The sequence below is a fragment of the Anomaloglossus baeobatrachus genome, chromosome 1, assembly GCF_048569485.1.
Source record: "Anomaloglossus baeobatrachus isolate aAnoBae1 chromosome 1, aAnoBae1.hap1, whole genome shotgun sequence".
Taxonomy (NCBI): domain Eukaryota; kingdom Metazoa; phylum Chordata; class Amphibia; order Anura; family Aromobatidae; genus Anomaloglossus; species Anomaloglossus baeobatrachus.
Genome location: NC_134353.1, coordinates 469,871,305 through 469,898,947, shown reverse-complemented (window position 1 = coordinate 469,898,947; position 27,643 = coordinate 469,871,305). Strand labels below are relative to the sequence as shown.

The following is a 27,643-nucleotide window of genomic DNA, read 5'->3' as shown; positions in this document are numbered from 1 at the left end:
GTACCTACAGGGAATGTGGGGTGCGTGTGTGTTGTTATCTGTGTCCCCTGGCTTGCCCAGGGCGACACATATACCACAGAGCTACTAAAATAGACTGACTTGTTAGATGGACACAAGGGAGGGGCAGGCCGTACTTAATTACATGCACCTACAGGTGAGTGCTGCACAGCATAAAAAATCACAACCAGCAGTATAACCAAGTGATATACTAGGTTTACAAAAATATATACATATATACGTCAATCTGGATAAGTGCATCCAATGCTGGAAGAGCTAATCTGATGAAAAATAATATCGGTGGATAAAAAATCCAAAATTTATCCAAAAAATATATAAAGAGTAGCTCATCCAGCAGGGGAAGGAATACCCGACAAATGTAAGGATACAATCAAAAATACATATATATCCAACCATGTAAGCGCATACGATATGAAAAATAATAAAAGATCCAAATATATAAAGTATGAGCAGCATGTCCAAAATACGACAAATGACTATAGGGGGGTTCAGTAGTGGTGCTGGATAGCACGTTGTATGAGATGGAGATCAATGCGATTCTAAGTGATACCTCCACCTATAGGCGGCTGTCTTGTGACCCCACGTCTGATTTTTCCTCCAAGCTACATACCCTTCTATCACGGGGCCTTGAATGGGGGGTTCTTAGTAAAAAGACCTATGAATATCTTTTTGTGGATTCTCCGGCATGCCCCATTTTCCAGGGCCTCCTGAAGGTTCATAAAGGCATCTTTCCCCCCCCCTGCTGAGACCCATAGTAGCCAGCACCAGATCCCTGACTGGTAACCTGAGTGATTGGCTGGATCATCATATCCAGCCTCTCATGAAACGAACTACAGGTCACATCAGAGATACCAAAAGTCTGTTACAATGTTTAGAGAAGATACCGTGGACTAATAATTCTTTCTGGATAATGAGCGATGTAATTTCATTATATCCCAGCATACCACACAGGGAAGCCCTTCAGGCCCTATATTTCCATTTAGAGAGGTATAGTCCTTTGGATGATGTTTCCAAGGAATTTATCCTTATGACCGCTGTTTTTTTGTTGACCCATAACTTTTTTCAATTTAACGGTGTCTTTTTTCTCCAGACAGCTGGATGCCCTATGGGGGCAAGTTTTTCATGTGCTCTAGCCAATATTTACATGGCCTACTGGGAGGAACAATATATCTATGCGAGTAACAACCCATTTTTAGACTCAATTTTTTGGTACGCAAGGTATATTGATGACCAGATCCAGAAATGCAAAGCAAATGGTTACGGTTCCCCCCAGCAGGCCATGGAGGCCCTCAATATTTACTTCAATGGAAATTCTCTCAATTTGAGATTTACTATGAATTTTTACATGGAATCGGCTCCCTTTTTGGACATCTTGCTGTCTGGATATTCTTTGACTGGTACCATTCAATCTACTTTCTATAGGAAGCCCATTTGTGGAAACACCTCCCTCCATGCTAGTAGCTGCCATATGCCCCACACTTTATACAACTTACCTGTGGGTGAATTCCTGCGAGCAAAATGGTCATGTTCATCAGAGGTGTCTTATAGGGATTAAGCTGCCCGCATCAGGCATAGACTTAGCAAGAGAGGATATTCGGATCGTGTTTTGAATAGGGCTACTTCTATTGCTGCTAGTAGGACCAGATCTGATTTATTAAAGGATCGCTCTGCTACGGCTACTGTCAAAAATCGGGTCACTTTTTCTACTCCATTTATTACAGACTTTTTTCAGATTAAGCGGATCATTCAGCGGTTTATTCCCCTGTTATGCCAGGATGCTGTCTTAAATACAGTCCTCCATCCAGGAATAAATATAGTGGCTAGAAAGGCTTGTACTATTGGTAATTTAGTGGCTCCTAGTATGTATTCTTCTGAAAAATCAAAAAAATCCAATAAAACCTGGCTCAGTGTCACCGGCTCTTACAGGTGTGGGTCCAGTCGCTGTGGCCTTTGTCGATTTATGCGCAACAATAAATCCTTTTTGAGCAGCAGTGGGGAGAATATTAACATCCATTCATTTATTAATTGTGCTTCCACGCATGTAGTTTATGTAGACACATGCACATTATGCGGTAAAAACTACGTAGGCTGCACATCCAGAGCACTCAGAGTCAGAATTTCAGAGCATGTTTGGATACCGCCAGCAGCTCAGGACAAAACCTCTTTGAATTATGTAGCATTAGTTAAGAAACGTTCTTTATCTGGTTTAACCAGGCATTATATTGAATGTCACTCAGCGGACTTTTCATCTTTGATAATCACAGGTGTAGAGTCTGTCCCCAGACCCCCCCGTGGGGAGGACTGGTTTCAGGCTCTCTTATTTTCGGAGGCTAAATGGATCCTGAGACTAGATTCAAGATATCCTGGCGGTTTTAATTATCGCTCTGATTTACGTTATATTTTTTAGAGAAAAATCTGAGTAACTTTAAAACCTTTCATGTTCATCTGCCAGTGATATTCATGGTAATGTTTGATCCCTTATATATATATTTCCTTTTGGTGGATTTGTTATTGAAGACTGTCAATAGTCATTTAATTGTCGTATTTTGGACATGCTGCTCATACTTTATATATTTGGATCTTTTATTATTTTTCATATCGTATGCGCTTACATGGTTGGATATATATGTATTTTTGATTGTATCCTTACATTTGTCGGGTATTCCTTCCCCTGCTGGATGAGCTACTCTTTACATATTTTTTGGATAAATTTTGGATTTTTTTATCCACCGATATTATTTTTCATCAGATTAGCTCTTCCAGCATTGGATGCACTTATCCAGATTGACGTATATATGTATATATTTTTATAAACCTAGTATATCACTTGGTCATACTGCTGGTTGTGATTTTTTATGCTGTGCAGCACTCACCTGTAGGTGCATGTAATTAAGTACGGCCTGCCCCTCCCTTGTGTCCATCTAACAAGTCAGTCTATTTTAGTAGCTCTGTGGTATACATGGGATACTTATGATTAAGGACTCTTTTTTGTTTTTATACTGAAGTCCGAAACGCGTTAAGCTCCCATGGATTAACATCTCTTTCGGTTTTCACGGATGGTATTTTTAATACTCTCAAATAAAGATTATGATGATTTTATTCTAAGAAGAGGTTGTGCCGGATCCTTTCCTTTCTTTTCTACTGTTCCTGACCGGTTGGGACTTAGCGATGGATTCCAGGCACCCGCAAGGATCAGCAGCCCGGGTAGCAGGTGAGCTGAAGAAATTTCTCTCCTCCTTCATCTGGCGTAGCACCCCATCACTCTCCTTTTAAGTCAAATAGCCCTTACACAGCCTAGAGGTGTGTTTGGGGTCATTGTCCTGATGAAAAATAAATGATGGTCCAACTAAACGTAAACCGGATGGAATAGCACACCGCTGCAAGATGCTGTGGTAGGCATGCTGGTTCTGTATGCCTTCAATTTTGAATAAATCCCCAACAGTGTCACCAGCAAAGCACCCCCACACCATCACACCTCCTCCTCCATGCTTGACAGATGGAACCAGCCATGTAGAGTCCATCCGTTCACCTTTTCTACAAAGACACGGTGGTTGGATCCAAAGATCTCAAATTAGGACTCATCAGACCAAAGCACAGATTTCCACTGGTCTAATGTCCATTCCTTGTGTTTTTTTTTATCCCAAACAAGTCTCTTCTGCTTGGTGCCTGTTATTAGCAGTGGTTTCCTAGCTATTTTACCATGAAGGCCTGCTGCACAAAGTCTCCTCTTAACAGTTGTTCTAGAGATGAGAAGGTGTGTCCAAACTTTTGTCTGTACTGTGTATATATATATATATATATTACCATACCTTACATATCAGAACCATATAATGAATTGTGGCATGGGGAGAATGCTATGAGGGCCATATAATGAATTGTCTGATAGGGAGAACACTATGAGGGCCATGTAATGAATTCTGGGGCAGACACTGAGGACCTTATAATGAATTGTTGGTTGCAAGGACACTGAATAACATACAATGAATTGTAGTGTGGGGAGAACGCTATTAGGGCTATATAATGAATTGTGGGGTGATGAGGACACTGAAGACTATAAAATGAATTGTGGGGTGGGGCAGACACTGAAAGTGATATAATGAATTGTGGGGAGAGAAGGAGATTCTTAGGGCCATATAATGAATTGTTGGTTGCAAGGACACTGAATAACATACAATGAATTGTAGTGTGGGGAGAACGCTATTAGGGCTATATAATGAATTGTGGGGTGATGAGGACACTGAAGGCTATAAAATGAATTGGGGGGTGGGGCAGACACTGAAAGCCATATAATGAATTGTGGGGAGAGAAGGAGATTCTTAGGGCCATATAATGAATTGTGGGGTAGGGCAGACACTGAGGACCATATGATGGATTATCTGATGGGGTGAACACTATGAGGGCCATATAATGAATTGTGAATGAATTGTGGGGTGGGGCAGACACTGAGGGCCATATAATGAATTGTGGGTTGCAAGGACACTGAATAACATACAATCAATTATGGGATTGGGAGGACACCATCAGTGCCATATAATGAATTGTGGGGTGGGGAGAACTCTGTCAGGGCAATATAATGAATTGTGGAGTAGGGAGGTTGGTATCAGGGCCATATTATAAATTGTGGGGATGATGGTATCAGGGCCATATTATGAATTGTAGGGTGGGGAGGACACTGAGGACCATTTAATCGATTGTTTGGTGGGGAGAGTGATATGAGGGCCACATAATGAATTGTGGGGTGGAGTGGTCACTGAGGACCATTGTTGTGAATACATTTTCCAGTTTGGGGCTCTCTCTTGTGGTCAGGCAGGCAGTGCACTTGATTTGTGGAATGAAAGCCACACACCTGTGGAGGACTGGCAATCAAGCATTTCAGATTGGACTATATAACTGAGCAGTTTTCTTCTGTTACTTTCTGGTGCTCAATGGATATTCTGTGTGTTAAGGACATTCTGAAACCAGCTCTGCTCAATACCAGAACTCCTCTCAGATAAGTGGTCTTGTGCCTCTGCTTATTGTTTCCACATTCTTGTTGTTTTTTTCTGCTTTGATACTATGCTTGATTCCTATTTTGTCTGTGTGGATTTCTTGGTGGAATTGGATCATTCCCTGCTGGCAGTATCTATATACTTAGCTCCATGATTCTGCAATGTGTTTTGTTATGCTTGGTATTAATTCAGTCCCTCATCTATATTAGTGTTTTTAGATCCCAGTAACATCTGAGTGCTGATTAGTGGGGGAGAGGCCATGTGGCCTCAGGGTTTTTCCATATCAGTAGTGCTGGTATTTATTAGGGTTTTTATGGCTGCAGACAGTGCTCCTTCCTATCCTTTCCTATAAAGATAGTTTGGGCCTCACCTTTGCCGAATCTGTTATTCTAGCTTTGTATTGTGCTTTCCTATATCACCGTAGTCTTTACATGTGGGGGGCTATCTATATCTCCGAGGCAGATTAGCTTTCTTATTTCTCTATCTGTAAGAATATTTAGTTCTCCGGCTGTGTCGAGACGACTAGGTCATTGTAGGCTCATCCCACGGCTACTTCTAGTTGTGTGTCAGGATTAGGTCTGATGTCCGTTAAGGTTCCAGCCACTCTGTTACCTTTTGGGTTTCCGCATTTTTTGATGCTCCTCGGTCCCTGAATCTTAACAGACCATAGAATGAATTGTGGGGTGGGGCGGACACTGACAACTATATAATGAATTGTGGGGTGGGGCGGACACTGAGGGCCATGTAATGACCATATAATGAATTGTGGGGTGGGGCGGACACTGAGGGCCATGTAATGACCATATAATGAATTGTGGGGTGGGGCGGACACTGACAACTATATAATGAATTGTGGGGTGGGACGGACACTGAGGGCCATGTAATGACCATGTAATTAATTGTGGGGTGGGGAGGACACTGAGGACCATATAATGAATTATGGGGTGGGGCGGACGCTGAGGGCCATATCAGGAATTGTGTGATGTGGAGCATGCTATGATTTCCATATAATGAATTGTGGGGTGAGGAGGACACTGAGGATCATATAATGAATTATTGGATGAGGAAGACTCTATCAGGGCCATATAATGAATTGTGGAGTGGGGAGGACAGTATAAGGGCCATATTATGAATTGTGTGGTGGGGATGATGGTATCAGGGCCATATAATGAATTGTGGAGTGGGGCGGTCACTGAGGCCCATATAATGAATTATGGGGTGAGGAGGACACTGAGGACTATGTAATGAATTGTGGGGTGGGGAGGACACTGAGGACCATATAATGAATTGTGGGGTGGGGCAGACACTGAGGGCCATGTAATAACCATATAATGAATTGTGGGGTGGGACGGACACTGAGGGCCATGTAATGACCATATAATGAATTGTGGGGTGGGGCGGACACTGACAACTATATAATGAATTGTGGGGTGGGACGGACACTGAGGGCCATGTAATGACCATGTAATGAATTGTGGGGTGGGGAGGACACTGAGGACCATATAATGAATTATGGGGTGGGGCGGACGCTGAGGGCCATATCAGGAATTGTGTGATGTGGAGCATGCTATGATTTCCATATAATGAATTGTGGGGTGAGGAGGACACTGAGGATCATATAATGAATTATTGGATGGGGAGGACTCTATCAGGGCCCTATAATGAATTGTGGAGTGGGGAGGACAGTATAAGGGCCATATTATGAATTGTGTGGTGGGGATGATGGTATCAGGGCCATATAATGAATTGTGGAGTGGGGCGGTCACTGAGGCCCATATAATGAATTATGGGGTGTGGAGGTCACTGAGGACTATGTAATGAATTGTGGGGTGGGGAGGACACTGAGGACCATATAATGAATTGTGGGGTGGGGCGGACACTGAGGGCCATGTAATGACCATATAATGAATTGTGGGGTGGGGCGGACACTGAGGGCCATGTAATGACCATATAATGAATTGTGGGGTGGGGCGGACACTGACAACTATATAATGAATTGTGGGGTGGGACGGACACTGAGGGCCATGTAATGACCATGTAATGAATTGTGGGGTGGGGAGGACACTGAGGACCATATAATGAATTATGGGGTGGGGGGGACGCTGAGGGCCATATCAGGAATTGTGTGATGTGGAGCATGCTATGATTTCCATATAATGAATTGTGGGGTGAGGAGGACACTGAGGATCATATAATGAATTATTGGATGGGGAGGACTCTATCAGGGCCATATAATGAATTGTGGAGTGGGGAGGACAGTATAAGGGCCATATTATGAATTGTGTGGTGGGGATGATGGTATCAGGGCCATATAATGAATTGTGGAGTGGGGCGGTCACTGAGGCCCATATAATGAATTATGGGGTGAGGAGGACACTGAGGACTATGTAATGAATTGTGGGGTGGGGCAGACACTAAAAGCCATATAATAAATTGTGGGGGGAGGAGGAGGTTTTGAGGGCCATATATGGAATTGTGGAGTGGGGAGGACTTCTCCACATACGTAACATCACCCCCTTACCCACATATGTAACATTACCCACTTGCCCATGCAGACCCACACAAGTAACCATAACCCTTCCCCATGCAGTCCCCCCATTACGCAACCCCCTGCGTATAACATTACCCTCTTACCTATGCAGCCCTAAGCAAGTAATATTACCCCCTTCACTACGCAGCTCTCTAGCACACAACATGACCCCTTTCCCATGCAGTCCCATGTAAATACACCTAACCCTTCACCCACTCAGCCCCTCAGAATGCAGCCCCTCAGAATGCAGCCCCACAGCAGGTAGCCCTCCAGCACACAGTCCCCAGTATGAAGCCACCCTCCTTCCCCAATCAAGTAACATCACTCACTTTCCTACACAGCCTCCCAATATGAAGCCCCACACATACCAGATCACCCCTTTCCCCATCCAGTCCTACGTATGTAAAATCACCACTTTCACTGTACAATCCCCAAATATGCAGCACCTTCCCTCTACAATTCCTCAATATTCAGCACCTTCCCTGTACAATCCCCCAGAATGCAGTCCCTTCCCTGTACAATTCCCGAATATTTAGCCCCTTCCCTGTAAAATCCTTCAACATGCAGTCCCCATGTAGGAACATCCAGTAATCCTATGCCACTGTGAAGCCCCGCAAGTATTGTGTCGGTGCCTTACCTTCAGGGACTCCACGCAGCTGGATCCTGTCACAGGTAGGAAATCTTCTATCTAGGATTGTCGTGACGCCACTCTCAGAGTTGCGGTCAGTGGGGACCGCCACTGCAGATTAAGGGATGCCTGGGGCTGATGGTGGGTGCAGTCAGTTGTAATAGCCTCCTGAGAGTGAGGCAAGCCCCAGGGCCCTGTGTAGGTGTGTGGAACCACAAGGCGCAGAATAACTCAACACAAGCAGAATGTCTTTCAGGGGTTTTACTCACTGAAGATGGCAGGGTGAGTAACCCGGGCGTAGCTGGGATGAACCAGGCTGGAACCAGGTGTCCTTCAGGCTGACTGATGAGGGTGGCTACCGACTCGCCTTCCTTAGCCCTTCTGTGGTTTGTGGTAACCCCGACTTTTAGTCCCTATGGGGGTCACCCAGGGAAGTAGCTGCTCCCCTCGTTTGTTTGCCGTTTGCTTGTCGCCTGGACCAGATCACTCCAGCTGCTTGCCTCCTGTGAACTATGGGCCCTAACTGTGGCTACGTGGCTGCGGCCTTTGGGGTGTTGTGGCGTGGGCTTTGAGGGCCCCACACCGGCAGGTTTAGCAAGGAAAGGTGGATCTATCCCCGCACCGGGATCTGCCGCCTGTTTGGGCCTGGTACTCCCTGACAGTCTCCGTACTTTCCACTACGCTGCTCTCTCTCTAGCTGTGTGTGGGGTTCGGGCAGCACTACCAGGTGACCGTTCTCCCCCGTCGGTAGTCACTGCGCGGACCTTGTTAGACTGTCACAGCCCCAGGGGTCTGCTCCTCACGTCTGCTCTCCCTGGACTGCACACTAAACTGACTCACTGTTCCCTCCTCTCCTGTTCTTGCCTACGCCACCTAGCAACCAGGCTCTCTACCACACCCCTTGAGTGGAGATGGAGGCTTCGCCCCCTCCACTCCTCAAGTGGAGGTGAAGGCTTTTACCCCCTCCTGGGATCCCCAGGGGTCCTCCCAAAGGTACATGTGTGAGACCTGATCACTATGCGCCTGTGTAGTCACACCTCGGTCAGCCTTCTGGATTACCTGTTTGTACTGTCCCCAGCATGGGTGCAGTACTCAGTGGTGCCTGACCAGGTCAGGGGCGCCACATTCCCCCTTAGTTATCACCAGCACGTCCTCGGGCTGCAAGACAACATTTTAAAATGCGTAAAACATTAAAACATGGTAAAACGTTTTAAAACCACCAGGTACCATACATCACCACCCTCCACCCACAAGTCCGTTAACCCACCCTAAACCCTTTCAGGAGGCAGGTCACCGGTTTCTTTTGGTAACCAGGTCTGGGCCATCCACTTCCCCAGACCTTTCCTCCAATCTTCCTCTCCCGTTGGCCGCGCCTTCAGCCACTTCTGGCAGGATGTAGAGGCGGCTTTCATGGTCTAGTGGTCTTCAGGGCATACCTGGCCTGGTGAAGCCGCGCCTTCAGCCACTTCTGGCAGGATCCAGAGGCGGCCTTCACGGTTGGTGCTGACCAGGTACCCTCTTTGTGGTGGAGAGCCAGGCCCCATAAACAGGCATGCTCCCTGGTTGCAGGTGAGCCAGGCCCCATAAACAGGCGTGCTCCCTGGTTGCAGGCGAGCCAGACCCCTAAACAGGCTGGCTCTGGTGGTGGTACCTCTGGGGTAACTATTTACACTGCGAGAGTTTGTGGCTATAGCCAGTTCATAGCCTTAAGGTTCATGGGTTTCTCACATTAGTTCATGTGGGCGCATTTCTTAAACATTAACGTTGCAAAACTTTTCAAAACTTGTCAAACTGGTAACTTCTGTACTTCTTTCTTTACTTTACATAGATTCCTCCTCACCAGGGCTTGGGCCTGTAGAGCTGCGGCACCTGTTGCTTTCTCCATCTCTGTCTTTTCCTTCTTCTTCTGTATCTGTTTCTTTTTCTGTATCTGTTTCTTTTTCTGTTGAGACAGCAGGTTCACTGTAGGGATTTCTGGGACATGGTGTAACATCCAATGCATACCATCCTCTTTCTCCTTGGTGCATGGTGAATTCCACTGAATCTCCTGTTCGTAGGTTCCTTCCTGGATGTCCTCTGGGCAAATGGGCTCTAACGTCTCTTCTGTTAACAAAGATGCCTTCCTTCATACCAGGAGCTACTATGAAGCCATATCCTGATTTCAAGCTGAAGTCTTCTACTACACCACGACAAAGTGGACCTCTAACCTGGGATTTGGCCCTTCTCAGGAACCGTTTCTCTTCCAAGTCTCTGGCCATGACTTCGTCTTTCTGCTCTGGAGACTGCGGTGCAGGGGAAAACCTTGTTCTGCTACGGCGCCGTGTCCTACGGGCTGGGTTCTGCTGGGTTGCTACTTCACTGCTTGCAGGCTCCCAGGTGAGGTTTCTGGACAAATCTTCCTCTTCATCCCAGCGGGAGTATGGCAACATCTCTGGCTCTGGGCATGGATCCACTGCTGATGGCTCCGGGGTCAGCTCCTCAGCTTCCTGGCCTCCCCTCCCCCTTAGTTCTTCTGAGCACTCCTGTTGTGGCAGCGCCGGGGATGGGTGGTCATCAGCAGGCCCGGGCGGGGGACTCTTTGGCATGGTTGCTGCAGAAGTCGCCTTGGGGGTGTGCGGAGGGAGCAGATACCGATCCACCATCTCCTGTGGGAACTGTGCCTCTAGGTCAGCCTTCAGCTTCCAGTATTCGGGGTCCTCTCCTATCAGGGACTTCCTAGCAGGGACTTCCTTAGACTGGGGAGCGGTGTCTGCTCTGGCCTTGCAGGCCGGGGTAAACAGAGGTACATTCTTGTCTTGGCGGGCCGCGCCCTGCATGGCGGCGGCCTGGTCTTGGCGGGCCGCGCCCTGCATGGCGGCGGCCTGGTCTTGGCGGGCCGCGCCCTGCATGGCGGCGGCCTGGATCAGCGTTGCTGTCGCAGTCTCACTCAGGGTCGCAGCTGGAGTCTTAGCGGGCATCGCTACTGTGGCCGGTTCTTGGCGGGCCGGGCAGGGCATCGCTGCGGCGGCCTGAATTGGCGTCGCAGCTGCGATGGGATCTGTGCAGGCTGGGCTGGGCGTCGCTGCAGCGATCGGAGCTTGGCGGGCCGCACCTGGCGTGGCTGCGGCCTGGTTCAGCACCTCGCCTGCGGCGTGGATGAGCGTCGCTGCTGCGGTGGGGTCTTGGCGGGCCGGGCCTAGCAAGGCGGCGGCCTGGGTCAGCGTCACACCCGCGGCATGGATGAGGGTCGCGGTGGCAGCCGGATCTTTGCGGGCCGGGCAAGGCATCGCTGCGGCGGCCTGGGCTTGGCGGGCTGGGCAGGGCATCGCTGCTGCGGCCTGGTCCAGCGTCGCCGCGCCGGGCGCCTCTTCAGGGACCGCGGGCGTGGCAGCAGGGGTCGGGGCACTCGCGCTGGCAGGGGCAACACTGGACTCACCCATCGGTGGCACCATCGGGGTCTGAGTCGTCGCCGCTCGGTCTGGCACTCGTCGCGCAGCTTTTTCCTCATAGGCCTGCACCGCGGCAGCCATCTCCAGAAGCGCCGTGCGTTCCTCGCTGATCTGTCGTATGACCCTGGCCTCCAGTTGGTCGCAGAACTGGGCAAGTTCCTGATACCACCAGGCAGCGGAGCCTGGCTCTGGGTCTCTGCGTTCAGACGCCATTTCCTCTGCGCCTTCTTCTGCACGATTTCCCAGCAGTGGACTCGTCGCTGCCTCCAGTAGCAGGCTCTTCAGTTTCTGCTCTGCCTCTTCCAGCAGCAGGCTTCTGGCTCCCTTTCTGTCCCGACGTCTCTGAACGCCTCCGCTCTCTTCACTTGCGAGGTCAGGACTCTGCAGGGGATCTCTGGGTAGCCACACCTCTTCGTGGGCGGTAACTTCTCCCAGCGCGGGCTGCTGTTGTTTTTCAGCGCGCTTTTCATGGTGGCAATATGGCGGCGCTTCCAATTTTCCAAGCGGACCGCCCAGGCACATGGTCACCTGTCTGAACAGGTCTAGTCCTTATCCTGTTCGTGACGCCAGATGTGAAGCCCCGCAAGTATTGTGTCGGTGCCTTACCTTCAGGGACTCCACGCAGCTGGATCCTGTCACAGGTAGGAAATCTTCTATCTAGGATTGTCGTGACGCCACTCTCAGAGTTGCGGTCAGTGGGGACCGCCACTGCAGATTAAGGGATGCCTGGGGCTGATGGTGGGTGCAGTCAGTTGTAATAGCCTCCTGAGAGTGAGGCAAGCCCCAGGGCCCTGTGTAGGTGTGTGGAACCACAAGGCGCAGAATAACTCAACACAAGCAGAATGTCTTTCAGGGGTTTTACTCACTGAAGATGGCAGGGTGAGTAACCCGGGCGTAGCTGGGATGAACCAGGCTGGAACCAGGTGTCCTTCAGGCTGACTGATGAGGGTGGCTACCGACTCGCCTTCCTTAGCCCTTCTGTGGTTTGTGGTAACCCCGACTTTTAGTCCCTATGGGGGTCACCCAGGGAAGTAGCTGCTCCCCTCGTTTGTTTGCCGTTTGCTTGTCGCCTGGACCAGATCACTCCAGCTGCTTGCCTCCTGTGAACTATGGGCCCTAACTGTGGCTACGTGGCTGCGGCCTTTGGGGTGTTGCGGCGTGGGCTTTGAGGGCCCCACACCGGCAGGTTTAGCAAGGAAAGGTGGATCTATCCCCGCACCGGGATCTGCCGCCCGTTTGGGCCTGGTACTCCCTGACAGTCTCCGTACTTTCCACTACGCTGCTCTCTCTCTAGCTGTGTGTGGGGTTCGGGCAGCACTACCAGGTGACCGTTCTCCCCCGTCGGTAGTCACTGCGCGGACGCTGTTAGACTGTCACAGCCCCAGGGGTCTGCTCCTCACGTCTGCTCTCCCTGGACTGCACACTAAACTGACTCACTGTTCCCTCCTCTCCTGTTCTTGCCAACGCCACCTAGCAACCAGGCTCTCTACCACACCCCTTGAGTGGAGATGGAGGCTTCGCCCCCTCCACTCCTCAAGTGGAGGTGAAGGCTTTTACCCCCTCCTGGGATCCCCAGGGGTCCTCCCAAAGGTACATGTGTGAGACCTGATCACTATGCGCCTGTGTAGTCACACCTCGGTCAGCCTTCTGGATTACCTGTTTGTACTGTCCCCAGCATGGGTGCAGTACTCAGTGGTGCCTGACCAGGTCAGGGGCGCCACACCACCTAAAAAACAAATACCACCTTACATTACTCACCCTTAGCCCCTCGCTCATTGGACTGAGAGTCCTCTGTGTGACCTCTCCACAGCCTCATAATTTCCAGCAACCACAGCATAATGCTGAGCACTGTGATGATGGGATCAGTTCCACACGGGACGAGGAAGCCCCCACCCCTTCCGTTGACATCATAACTTCACAGGATGAGCTACATTCTAGCCACAGAGGATGGATTCTTGTGGCTCCGCTGCCTACACTTTATAGCAGATTGGTAGGATCGCTCCCTACCCGGCGCAGTGCTTATGATAGATAAGGGTAATCTGGCCATGGTCCCCCCGTAGCCTCAGGCTTTGAACAGCAAGTCAATTTGTCCTCCTTAACCACCCTGCATGGGCCCCCTTTACCTCTGGGCCTCAGTGTGCCTGCATCAGCTGCATCGAGGGAATGTCAGCCAATGGTTGAATGTACATCCTTTGACGTACATTCAATTGAAATGTTACAAGTGAAAAGGTTTTGGTACCGTGTTCAATTGAAATGTATTGCAAGCAACGCTCAGAGTCAAGCTCTCTGTACAGCTATACCAATGCCTTGACCAGGATTGGGCATTACTACAAAATGAGGATGAGGAAGTGCACATTACTACAAGAAGGGGACCAGGATGGGGACATTACTACATGAAATGGACCAGAATGGGGCACATTACTACAAGATGGCAACCAGGATAGGCACATTACAACTAGGAAACAAGGATTGAGGACCAAGATGGTTGACATTACTACAAGAAGAGGACCAGAATGGGAGAGATTACCACAAGATGAAGACTAGGATGGGCACATTACTACAAGATAGGGATCAGGTTGAGCACATTACTACAAGATGGGGACCAGGATTGGGCATTACTGCAAGATGAGAACCAGGGTGGTCACCATGACTACAAGAAGGGGACCAGGATGGGGACAATACTACAAGGGAACAAGGATTGGTCATTACTACAAAATGAAGACCAGGATGGGCCACATTACTACATGAAGGGGACCAGGATGGTTACATTACTACTAGAAGAGGACCAGGATGGAAGAGATTACTACCAGATGAGAACTAGGATGGGCACATTACTACAAAATATGGACTAGAATGGGCACATTACTAACAGATGGAAACCAAGATGGGCACATTACTATAAGGCAACAAGGACTGGGCATTTCTACAAGAAGAGGACTAGGATGTGCACATTACTACAAGAAGAGGACCAAGATGGGCTACATTACTACATGAAGGGGACCATGATGGTTGACATTACTACAAGAAGGGGACCAGGATGGGGACATTACTACATGAAACAGGCCAGGATGGGGCACATTACTACAAGATGGGAACCAGAATGGGCACATTAAAACTAGAAAACAAGAATTGAGCATTAGCACAAGATGAGGACCAAGATGGTTGACATTGCTACAAGAAGGGAACCAGAATGGGAGAGATTACCACAAGATGAGGACTAGGATGGGCACATTACTACAAGATGATGATCAGGTTGGGAACATTACTACAAGATGGGGGCCAGGATTGAGCATTACTGCAAGATGAGAATCAGGATGGACACCATTACTACAAGAAGGAGAGCAGGATGGGCACATTACTACAAGGAGACAAGGATTGGTCATTACTACAAGATGAAGACCAGGATGGGCCACATTACTACAGGAAGGGGACCAGGATGGTTTAAGTTACTACAAGAAGGGGACCAGGATGGAAGCGATTACTACAAGATGAGGACTACGATGGGCACATTACTACAAAATATGGACTAGGACAGGCACATTACTAACAGAAGAGGACCAGGATGGGCAAATTACTACAAGGCAAGAAGGATTGGCCATTTCTTCAAGAAGAGGACTAAGATGTGCACATTACTACAAGAAGGGGACCAAGATGGGGTACATTACTACAGGAAGGGGACCAGAATGGTTGACATTACTACAAGAAGGGGACCAGAATGGGAGAGATTACCACAAGATGAAGACTAGGATGGGCACATTACTACAAGATGAGGATCAGGTTGAGCACATTACTACAAGATGGGGACCAGGATTGGGCATTACTGCAAGATGAGAACCAGGATGGTCACCATGACTACATGATGGGCCACATTACTATATAAGGGGACCAGGATGGTTGACGTAACTACTAGAAGGGGACCAGGATGGAAGAGATTACTACCAGATGAGAACTAGGATGGGCCCATTACTACAAAATATGGACTAGAATGGGCACATTACTAACAGATGGGGACCAGGATGGGCACATTACTATAAGGCAACAAGGACTGGGAATTTCTACAAGAGGAGAACTAGGATGTGCACATTACTACAAGAAGGGGACCAAGATGGGGTACATTACTACAGGAAGGGGACCAGGATGGTTGACATTACTACAAGAAGGAGACCGGGATGGAAGAGATTACTACTAGATAAGGATTAGGATGGGTACATTACTACAAGTTGGGGACCAGGATGGGTACATTACTACAAGATGTAGGCCAAAATTACTACATGGTGCTAATTGTAAGATGATACTACTTACAAGATGGGGATAAAGGGGATAAAATGTAAAAAACATGTAACAAAAAAAACTCAAACGAAGGCGTGAATTTTGTTTTACCATGCAAAATGCTGTTTTATATATACACTAATATAAACAAAAAAGTGCACATTTGTTATCACCACATCTATAACAACCCAAGCTAGAAAGCTGTACCATAACCCATACGATAGAGAGCAATGTTCAAAAAAGGTGATCAAAAGGTGTATAGACAAAAAATATGGCATCACATAAAATGTCACTTTGTCCTCCAAAAAAATGCAGCCCCCCCCAAATTAAATGTTTTTCTCTATGAGGCCCATATACCGAGCCGAGTATGAGACCCCAGCCTTAAGGCCCCGTTACACGCAACGACATCGCTAACGAGATGTCGTTGGGCTCACAGAATTCGTGATGCACATCCGGCCTCGTTAGCGATGTCGTTGCGTGTGACACCTACGAGCGACCGCTATAGATCAGAAATACTCACCCAATCGCTGATCGTTGAGACGTCATTCATTTTCAAAATGTCGTTGCTGTTTCAGGACGCAGGTTGTTCATCGTTCCTGAGGCAGCACACATCGCTATGTGTGACACCCCAGGAATGACGAACAACACCGTACCTGCGTCCTCCGGCAACGAGGTGGGCATGACTTTCATGCGGCTGCTCTCCGCCCCTCCACCTCTATTGGACTCCTGCCATGTGACGTTGCTGTGATTCCGCACGAACCGCCCCCTTAGAAAAAAGGCTGTTCGCCGCCCACAGCGACGTCGCTAGGAAGGTAAGTATGTATAACGGGTACTAGCGATATTGTGCGCTACGGGCAGTGATTTGCCAGTGACTCACAAACGACGGGGGGCGGGTGCTTTCACAAGCGGCATCACTAGCGATGTCGCTGCGTGTAAAGCGCCCTTTAGACCCAATGTCAAATGGCTCTCTCCCTGACAACCTGTACTCTTGCTTTGCACCGCAGAAACCCTGAAACACATATCTGTAAATGCAGTTTCTGGTTTGCCTACCTCTCCTACAACATTTGACAAAGGCCTTTAAAGGGTTGATATTGACTTGTATGATTGCTACCCCAAAAGGGATGTTAGAGTTTCTGTCCTCTTCCACTCTAAAGAGGATATGTATATATTTAAACTTCAAGAGGAGTGTGCCACCCCCGTGTCAGCAGCCGGGCTGCTCGAATCCGGACCTGCGGTGGCTCGAGGGGCGTACGGACCTGGGGGTCATGCAGCCACTCAAATGAAGGGGGTATTTGCAGGGGATTTTGTAATCATTCGGGATGCCACATGTGGTAATGTGGAGTACCACCACTGCAGTTGAGAGTACCCGGGGGCGATGGAGTGGGGCAGCCGGATGTTAGAACCCTCCACGGGTAGGGGGGATGTCCCGGGACTCAGTGATGGTGACCGGGGGGGTGCCGTGGGGAGCAAAGGGGGTCACTTTCATACTCACTCAGTGCATAAAGCTGACACCGACAACTGGATAAACCAAAGTTCTGGACACCGCTGCCGCTGAGGAGAGCTAGTTTGGGTCCTGTCCCCAATGGTGTTGCCTGGTGATCTGTGACATTCCTCCTGGCACTTAATTCACTTCTTTGTTGGTCCCGATAGCATAAAACTAGTCGGGTCCCGCTCTCCAGTGTGGCTTGCTCTCAGGGTTCACGCTTGGGATTTTCTGGACCGTTTTAGTGGAAAGTCCTATCCCCCTCGTTGCGCTAGTACTCCGATTCTGGAGCGTGTGGAGAACAGATCTTGAAGGCTCTGTTCTCATCGGGTAAATTGTCAGGCTGCCTAAAGCTACTCCCTGACCCAGGGACCACGTACCCTGTCGAGCCTTGGTCTCGGCCCTCTGATAATACAAGGCCGCCGGCTGTCTTCCTCGACAGTTCCGTGCCCCTTGTCATGATCCCCTGCGACCGGAGGTCTACTCTTACTAGGACCAGACCACCGTCTGCTACCTAGTTGCTCAAGGAGCCCGGCTTGACCTCCTCTCTCCTTCACTTCCTACCCTTCACTGACCTACTCCAGATACTCCTGACCTCCCCTTACCAACACCCCAAGTGGGCAATCCTATTCCACTCAGGCCATCCACTGGTGTGTCTGGTGGGTTTGGTGCGGAGTGTACCTAGGACTTTGATTGGCTGATGTTGGCAGCACCATGCAGTTGGGGACCCATAACAAAGTAGGAGGTGGATATTGCACAGAAGGGCAGATTGCACAATACCCTGATAGTCCAGGGGCGTCACAGGAGCATTGCACACAGGAAGACATTTTAAACTAACTGTCAAAAATCTTCTGGTAAGAGTCTATCAAAGACTATCATCATTGGATGGCAAACTCCACAGTGTAATTTGGCCAGTACAGTTTTGTTACCCACCCTCTAACATTTTAAATATCATAATATAGCCTGTTAAAGTAAAGATATGGCCATAATGATGTTGTTATACTGATAAAATATATAGACTTGCATCTTGTTTAATGCATGTTAGAAGTTTTGGTGAAATATCCTTTTCATGCATTGGGGAGCGACCGTGAGTAGGGTTATTGACTCTGCCATGGCCTCTTCACATTCCTACGAGCCTCCTTTTTTAAAGGTCGTGCTAGCGCCTCCCTATCTGCGAGCCGCGCTTGCACACATTCATCTCCTGACAGTCTCCAGCAAAATGGCGCTGGTGGCAGTGCATGCGCAAATTGAGATCTCAACTCATCATTGAGCCAACAGGAGAGACGACAGAAGCAATTTATTACCGTTTCTGCCTTCTTGGCTGCATACCACTCTTATGGATGTATTCAAAAGAAAAATGTTCTTTTCCCTTATTAAAAATTTGGAAAAACTGTGTTGTTCTGTAAAAATAAATACATAAATAAAATAAATAAAAATCCAGAGGGCCATGGACCGGATCCTAGCTTCTCATAAGAAGTATGCTGCAGCTTATCTGAATGATATTGTGATCTTCACCTCGGATTGGGGGAGTCATCTACAGACGGTCCAGGCGGTGCTGGATGCATTGAAGAAGGCGGGGTTTACCATAAACCCGAACAATTGTTCCATAGGGAAGGAGGAGGCCAGGTACCTGGGCTATGTTGTCGGTAGGGGCCTAATCAAGCCACAAGTGAATAAAGTGGAGGCAATTGAGAATTGGCCATGACCACTCTCTAGAAAGCAGGTTAGGGCATTTCTGGGAATCGTCGGATACTATCGCCAGTTTGTACCGAAGTTTGCTATGAGGGCCGCTCCGCTGACTGATCTTCTTAGGACTGTGAAGCAATCGGTGGCCAAGTGGACCTCTGAGGCGGAGGTGGCATTCCAGGACTTGAAGTTTGCTCTGTGTAAGCAGCCAGTCCTGGTGGCACCTGATTTTAGAAAGGAGTTTTTGCTTCAGACTGATGCTTCGGAGGTCGGGTTGGGAGCCGTGTTGTCACAGGAAATAAATGGCGAGGAACATCCAGTGCTCTACCTGAGTAGGAAACTCTCTTGTGAGAAAAATTATTCCATCGTGGAAAAGGAATGCCTGGCCATTAGGTGGGCAGTGTACACTCTTAAATATTACCTGCTAGGCCGTAAATTCAGGCTAGTGTCTGATCATGCGCCACTGACATGGTTGAGAAGTAGACAGGGAAAGAATGCCAGGGTGACCAGGTGGTTTGTAGCCCTCCAAGACTTTGACTTCCATGTAGAGCACAGGCCTGGGAAGTTACATGGGAATACAGATGCCCTGTCGCGGCTCCCCTGTTTAGTGGTTGATGGTGCCAATGCCCCCGGCTTTGGGCAGAGGGGGGGGTATGTGATGTGATCACTGGTGATGTCCAAGAGGGGAGATATGTGTCGCTGAGACTACTGAAATCAGTGATGTGAACCTGGGTGGAATTCTCTAGCATATTAGGTGCTGCGAGGGTTAATTTGTATTACCTGGACCAGATTTGTTGTGGACAGCTAAAGAGATGGATGGGATGGCTGTTCACCATATCTCCACCTCGGGGTGTGGTCCCAGAGGTAAAAGCCAGGCCTCTGGACACACTCGTGGTTCTGCTCTGTATTTTCCTGTGCTGGAGGAAGTAGTTCTGTCTTTCTGTAAATGGCATGTGGCTGAAGTTAATAAACCAGGTGAAAATCGACTCATGAGGTGTTCCTACATCTATCTCCTACTGCAGCTGAGAGAGTGGCTCTACCACAATATATATATATATATATATATATATATATATATATATATATATATATATATATGAAAGTATTCGGCCCCCTTGAATTTTTCAACCTTTTCCCACATTTCAGCTTTCAAATACAAAGATAAAAAAAATTAAATTTTATGGTGAAGAGTCAACAACAAGTGAGACACACTTGTAAAGTTGAACAATAGTTATTGCTTATTTGAAATTTTTGTAAAAAATTAAAAACTGAAAATTGGGGCGTGCAATGTTATTCATCCCCTTTACTTTCAGTGCAGCAAACTCACTCCAGAAGTTCATTGAGGATCTCTGAATGATCCAATATTGTCCTAAATGACTGATGATGATAAATATAATCCACCTGTGTGTAATTAAGTCTCCGCATAAATGCACCTGCTCTGTGATAGCCTCAGTGTTCTGTTTAAAGCACAGAGAGCATCATGAAGACCAAGGAACACACATCATGAAGACCAAGGAACAGTCCATGATACTGTTGTGGAGAGGTTTAAAGCCGTATTTGGTTGCAAATAGATTTTCAAAACTTTAAACATCCCAAGGAGCACTGTGCAAGCGATCATATTAAAATGGAAGGAGTATCATACATCTGCAAATCTACCAAGATCCGGCTGTCCATCCAAACTTACATCTCAAACAAGGAGAAGACTGATCAGAGATGCAGCCAAGAGCCCCATGATCACTCTGGATGAACTGCAGAGATCTACAGCTGAGGTGGGGGAGTCCGTCCATTGGACAACAATCAGTCGTACACTGCACAAATCTGCCCTTTATAGAAGAGTGCCAAAAAGAAAGCCATTTCTCAAAGATATCCATAAAAAGTATGGTTTAAAGTTTGCCACCAGCCACCTGGGAGACACACCAAACATGTGAAAGAAGGTGCTCTGGTCAGAGGAAAGCAAAATCGAACTATTTGGGCACAATGCCGAATGATATGTTTGGCGTAAAAGCAACACAGCTCATCACCCTGAACATACCATCCCCACTGTCAAACATGGTGGTGGCAGCATCATTGCTTGGGCCTGCTTTGCTTTAGCAAGGACAGGGAAGATGGTTAAAATTGATGGGAAGATGGATGGAGTCAAATACAGGACCATTCTTGAAGAAAACCTGATGGAGTCTGCAAAAGACCTGAGACTGAGACAGAGATTTGTCTTCCAACAAAACAATGATCCCAAACATAAAGCAAAATCTACAATGCAATGGTTCACAAATAAACGTATCCAGGTGTTAGAATGGCCAAGTTGAAGTCCAGACCTGAATCCAATCAAGAATCTGTGGAAAGAGCTGAAAACTGCTCTTCACAAACACTCTCCATCCAACCTCACTCAGCTCCAGCTGTTTGCAAAGGAAGAATGGGCAAGAATTTCAGTCTCTCAATATGCCAAACTGATAAGAGACATACCGCAAGCGACTACTGTACTGTAATCGCAGAAAAAGGTGGCGCTAAAAAGTATTAACTTAAAGGGGACGAATAATATTGCATGCCCCAATTTTCAGTTTTTATTTTTTACAAAAATATTAAATAAGCAATAAACATCGTACACCTTTACAGTTGTGTCCCACTTGTTGTTGATTCTTCACCATAACATTAACACTCTTATCTTTATGTTTGAAGCATGAAATATGGGAAAAGGTTGAAAAATTCAAGGAGGCCGAATACGTTTGCAAGGCAAGGCACTGCATATATATATATATATATATATATATATATATATATATATATATATATAAACATATTCTAGGACAAGCAGGTATCTCAAGTAGTGCATAAGGGAAATTTGCAAAATCACCACAGGGTATTTTGCCCACTTTACCATTGCCAAAATAGTAGTTTTAGTTATATGATTGTTAATTAATCACTACAATTTTTTTTTTTTATTACAGAAAAATTGAATCATGGGATTGTTGGAGGGCATGAAGCCAAACCACATTCAAGACCATATATTGCATACTTGAAAATTGATGACGTATTTTGTGGTGGTTCTTTAATTGCCCCAGACTGGGTCTTATCAGCTGCCCATTGTTATGGGTAAGTTATTCTAAACATCTTCAAACATTTACAGAATGATACTATACTTGTGGTAAGCCGGACTTGTTTTGCAGTTAAAGAAAACCTGTCATTATTTCAGGTCTAAAGCTGGTGTCACACACAGCGACAACGACAACGACGTCGCTGCTACGTCACCATTTTCGGTGACGTTGCAGCGACGTCCCGTCGCTGTCGCTGTGTGTGACATCCAGCAACGACCTGGCCCCTGCTGTGAGGTCGCCGGTCGTTGCTGAATGTCCAGCTTCATTTTTTCGTCGTCACTCTCCCGCTGTGACACACACATCGCTGTGTGTGACAGCGAGAGAGCGACGAAATGAAGCGAGCAGGAGCCGGCACTGGCAGCTGCGGTAAGCTGTAACCAGCGTAAACATCGGGTAACCAAGGGAAGTCCTTTCCCTGGTTACCCGATGTTTACGCTGGTTACCAGCCTCCGCTCTTGCTGCCAGCGCCGGCTCCTGCACTGTGACATGTGGCTGCAGTATGCATCGGGTAATTAACCCGATGTATACTGTAGCAAAGAGAGCAAGGAGCCAGCGCTAAGCAGTGCGCGCGGCTCCCTGCTTTCTGCACTGTGACATGTAGCTGCAGCACACATCGGGTTAATTAACCCGATGTGTACTGTACCTAGGAGAGCAAGGAGCCAGCGCTAAGCGCGGCTCCCTGCTCTCTGAACATGTAACACAGCGACGTTATGATCGCTGCTTCTGCTGTGTTTGACAGCTAAGCAGCGATCATAACAGCGACTTACAAGGTCGCTGTTACGTCACCGAAAATGGTGACGTAACAGCGACGTCGTTGTCGCTGTCGTTTAGTGTGAACCCAGCTTTAATGTGATATTTTCTGTCTAATCTACGGGCCACCACACACATTAGATGGCCATCTCTGCTACCTCACTCATGGACAAGAGCACTTGTTCAAGTTGTTTGGCCAAATGCTCCTGTGTTTGCTATGAGAGAGCCATTGCCAAACATGTCTGGCAACAGCTTATCTCTATGATACAATTTGATCATCAGTTCAAATTGCGATATCAATATTTACCCCAACAATAAATTGTCTAGCGCCCCCTTGCTCTTTAGGGGTGCTTCACACACAGCGAGCTCGCCGCCGAGATCGCTGCTGAGTCACGCTTTTTGTGACGCAGCAGTGACCTCATTAGCGATCTCGCTGTGTGTGACACTGAGCAGCGATCTGGCCCCTGCTGTGAGATCGCTGCTCGTTACACACAGCCCTGGTTCGTTTTCTTCAAAGGCGCTCTCCCACTGTGACACACAGATTGCTGTGTGTGACAGCGAGAGAGCGACAAATGAAGCGAGCAGGGAGCAGGAGCCGGCGTCTTGCAGCTGCGGTAAGCTGTAACCAAGATAAACATCGGGTAACCAAGGTGGTTACCCGATATTTACCTTAGTTACCAGCCTCCGCCGCTCTCACGCTGCCTGTGCTGCCGGCTCCGGCTCTCTGCACATGTAGCTGCTGTACACATCGGGTTAATTAACCTGATGTGTACTGTAGCTAGGAGAGCAAGGAGCCAGCGCTAAGCAGTGTGCGCGGCTCCCTGCTCTCTGCACATGTAGCTGCATTACACATCGGGTTAATTAACCCGATGTGTACTGTAGCTAGGAGAGCAAGGAGCCAGCGCTCAGTGTGCGCGGCTCCCTGTTCCCTGCACACACAGCTAAGCGGTGTGCGCTGGTAACTAATGTAAACATCGGGTAACCATACCCGATGTTTACCTTAGTTACCAGTGTCCGCAGCTTCCAGACGCCGGCTCCGTGCAAGCGCAGCCGCTGCTGGCTGGGGGCTGGTCACTGGTCGCTGGTGAGATCTGCCTGTTTAACAGCTCACCAGCGACCATGTAGTGATGCAGCAGCGATCCTGACCAGGTCAGATCGCTGGTCGGATCGCTGCTGCATCGCTAAAGTGTGAAGGTACCCTTAGACTATCAGGCAAACAAAATGAATAAATAAAAATAGATAAAAATAAAACAGTGTTTTAGTATCTGAATATAATATATTAGTAAAAAAAAAAAGTGCAAATTATTCAGTCCATTTGAATTAGAAAGTCACTCACAGGAGTGACCTCAGGAAGATAATCCCATTAAGTCAGTTTCTTCCTATAAGGCTATGTGCGCACAGTGCATTTTTCGCGGCGTTTTTGCGCGTTTTTCGGGTGCGTTTTTGTTCAGAAAACTGCACTTCCCCAGCAAAGTCTGAGTTTTAATTTTTGCTGTCTGCACACAGCGTTTTTTTTAGCTGCATTTTTGTGGTGCTCACAAAAACGCAGCATGTCAATTATTCCTGTGTTTTTCACTGCGTTTTTCACCCATTGAGTTCAATGAGATGTTCAAAAATGCGATGAAAAACGTGAATTGCAAATATAGCTGCGTTTTAGTGCGTACATGTCCGCTCCCAGTTCCTCTTCCCAGTACCACCACCCCTGCTCCGGCTGTGTGCAGACTCCCGGCACATCTGTTAGCTGCAGGACCTGCCGCTGATCAGCTGATGCGGTCACCTGACGGAAATCCAGTGGTGAATGAGGCCGGCCTTTTACCACCCGGCTGACTTAAACTATCAGCTGATGCCGTCAAGAGACTTCAACAGCTGATTACCGCCAGGTCCTGCAGCGATCGGACAGGAGTCTGCACAGATGTGTGTAGGTTTGCTTTTTTTTTTTGCACTGATGCATCAGCTGATTGTATAGGCGTTTATACAATCAGCTGATGTGTGATGTGATACACGTCCTTGAACCTGACATCATCTGATTGCTTTGCCTTCCAGCAAACCGATCAGATGATATTGGATCTGGATTGGACGGCGTGGGACCCTTGACCCAGGATTACTGCTGAGGGGGGGGGATCTTTATTTCAATAAAATGGAGTCACTAATTGTGTTGTGTTTTATTTCTAATAATATTTTTCTGTGTGTTGTTTTTTTTTATCTTTACTAGAAATTCATGGTGGCCATGTCTAATATTGGCGTGACACGATGAATTTCGGGCTTATAATACACAGCTAGCCCTAACCCTATTATTACCCAGCGAGCCACCCAGCACCAGGGCAGCTGGAAGAGTTGAATACAGCGCCAGAAGATGGCGCTTCTATGAAAGCGCCATTTTATGGGGCGGCTGTGGACTGCAATTCACAGCGGGGGTGCCCAGAAAGCTTGGGCACCCTGCGCTACAGATTCCAATCCCCAGCTGCTTAGTTGTACCTGGCCGGACATAAAAATTGGGCGAAGCCCACGTCGTTTTTTTTTTTAATTATTTCATGGGGATTCCCTATATTTTTGGTTCTTAGCCGGGTACAAATAGGCAGCTGGGGAATGGGGCAGCCAATACTTGCCTGCTGTACCTGGCTAGAATACAAAAATATGGCGAAGCCCACTTTTTTTGGGGGGAAAAAAACTCCTGCATACAGTCCTGGATAGAGGATGCTGAGCCTTGTAGTTCTGCAGCTGCTGTCTGCTTTCCTGCATACACTAGTGGATGGAGTATGCTAAGGCTTGTAGTTCTGCAACAGCTGTCTGCTCTCCTGCATACACTAGTGGAGGGATCATGCTGATCCTTGTAGTTCTGCAGCTGCTGTCTGCTCTCCTGCATACACTAGTGGATGGAGCATGCTGAGCCTTGTAGTTCTGCAGCTGCTGTCTGCTCTCCTGCATACACTAGTGGATGGAGTATGCTGAGCCTTGTAGTTCTGCAGCTGCTGTCCGCTCTCCTGCATACACTAGTGGATGGAGTATGCTGAGCCTTGTTGTTCTGCTCCCCCTGCCTCTCCCTCCAGCATATAGTCCTGGATGGAGCATGCTGAGCCTAGTAGTTCTGCAGCTGTCTGCTCTCCTGCATACACTAGTGGAGAATGAAGAACATATTGAAGAAGGACATTTTTTTTCAACAATCTTTAATGGCATTGTACACTCATAAAAAAAAGCATAAAAACGCAGTGAGCAAAAATTCACCAAAATGCAGCAAAAAACACACCAAAACGCGGTAAAAACAAATGCGTTTTTTTGCTGCTTTTTTTGCTGCGGGTGCGTTTTTGTGCGTTTTTTCCGACAAAAAACGCACGAAAATGCAGCATCAAAAAATCGCAGTGTGCACACATAGTCTAACTCTGGTTTAATAAAGCCTTAGTGAAACGCGTTGGCGATACCGCTGACTGCAGTGGAAAGCCAAAAGTAGACATACAAACGAGTACAGCAGCACTATGTAAGCACCAAGACATACTGTATGAGAACACTGAATATATGAAACGTGAACTGCATTACTGCTATATGAAATATACTTATAAAACATGATGGTACTTAGTACATAAGTTGCAAATTCAAGAGAGCTGGTCAGCAAGGCATCCTTCTTTGATAGGACCCTAACCTAATATTATGCTTCTCCTGGGCTAAAAGCCTACAAATTGATGTGCAAATAAATAGTCTAACGTGATATTTTTGTATTGTGCATCTGCCATACCAATGGGAGCTATTTGTTAGCTTCTTTCTAATAGGGACTAACATGTAATCTCAACCCTATTTTAAAATGTGCAATTTTTATTAATATTCATTAAAATGTACCCACAAACAGACACACAAACATATAAATGAGAATGGATCACGATATCCTTGTAAATAACCAAGGAGTTAGTCCCTTTTTGAGCACTCTACCCATCTATTTAACTCTGTTAGTTCTTCTTTCTAATAGAAAAAGATTGTGAGTTAGGGGATCGGCTCTATGGCATCCATAAGCCCTCATAGAGCATATGCAGGGGTCGTGGTTTGGCAGGAAACATGAGCAACAGCACGCTTGCTGAGATCCTTGAAACTTGTGGATTAAGCTACTTCAAAAGACTCTCAACTGGATTTTTAATTGGTTTAATTGACATGGGAACATCCCTGGACAAGGTGAGAAGAGAAGATTGAAGGCTTCCAGGATTATTGAATCTGTAAATGCCTCCAATGCTGTCATCTGCAAACAAATAGGGGATTCATCTCAACTATACTAAGCAGGTATATCCTCCTCTGAAAGGTGTTTTTTCACCAGAGACAAGATATGAAGATAAGCCCATGGAATCCACTAAGAGGATTTGCCCACCGAAGCCACTGGACTGTAGAGGGAACAGAGCAGCGCATCAATTTATTAGTGGGACCTCTACTTCCCCTTGCTGTGGCCGCACTGCTGGGTCCCGAACAGTGCGACAAGCGGCAGGAGATCAAGCCACAGATGACAGCCCTGCTGTGGCATCAAATCAAAAGGGGTTATCCCCTAACAAGGTACACGGTTTGGCTAGCCTTAATAGTAACATTGCACATTCGTGGAAATTAGCACATACTCTCTAATCATCAGAGAAGTTTGTGCATATTAATAAGCTGGAACAGTGGCGCGGCTGATATCAACGCCGCCCTCAACTCAGATCAAAGAACGGGTTATTAACAACTCCCCCCATTAAAGAATGGGCTGAAAGATCTGTGTAAGCCTGCAGAAAGGTTATTAACTCATGAGGACTTGGAGACGAAGGTTGCC

At 47.5% G+C, this 27,643-nt stretch overlaps 1 protein-coding gene across 1 annotated transcript in view; it reads left to right on the top strand.

Moving 5' to 3' along the window:
* Positions 1–27,643, top strand: part of LOC142295025 (granzyme-like protein 1) — a 48,034-nt gene that overhangs the window by 6,603 nt on the left and 13,788 nt on the right. The window contains exon 2 of the mRNA XM_075338096.1: positions 21,973–22,117. Coding sequence (XP_075194211.1) covers positions 21,973–22,117 — 145 coding nt within the window. The remainder of the gene's footprint in view (positions 1–21,972; positions 22,118–27,643) is intronic.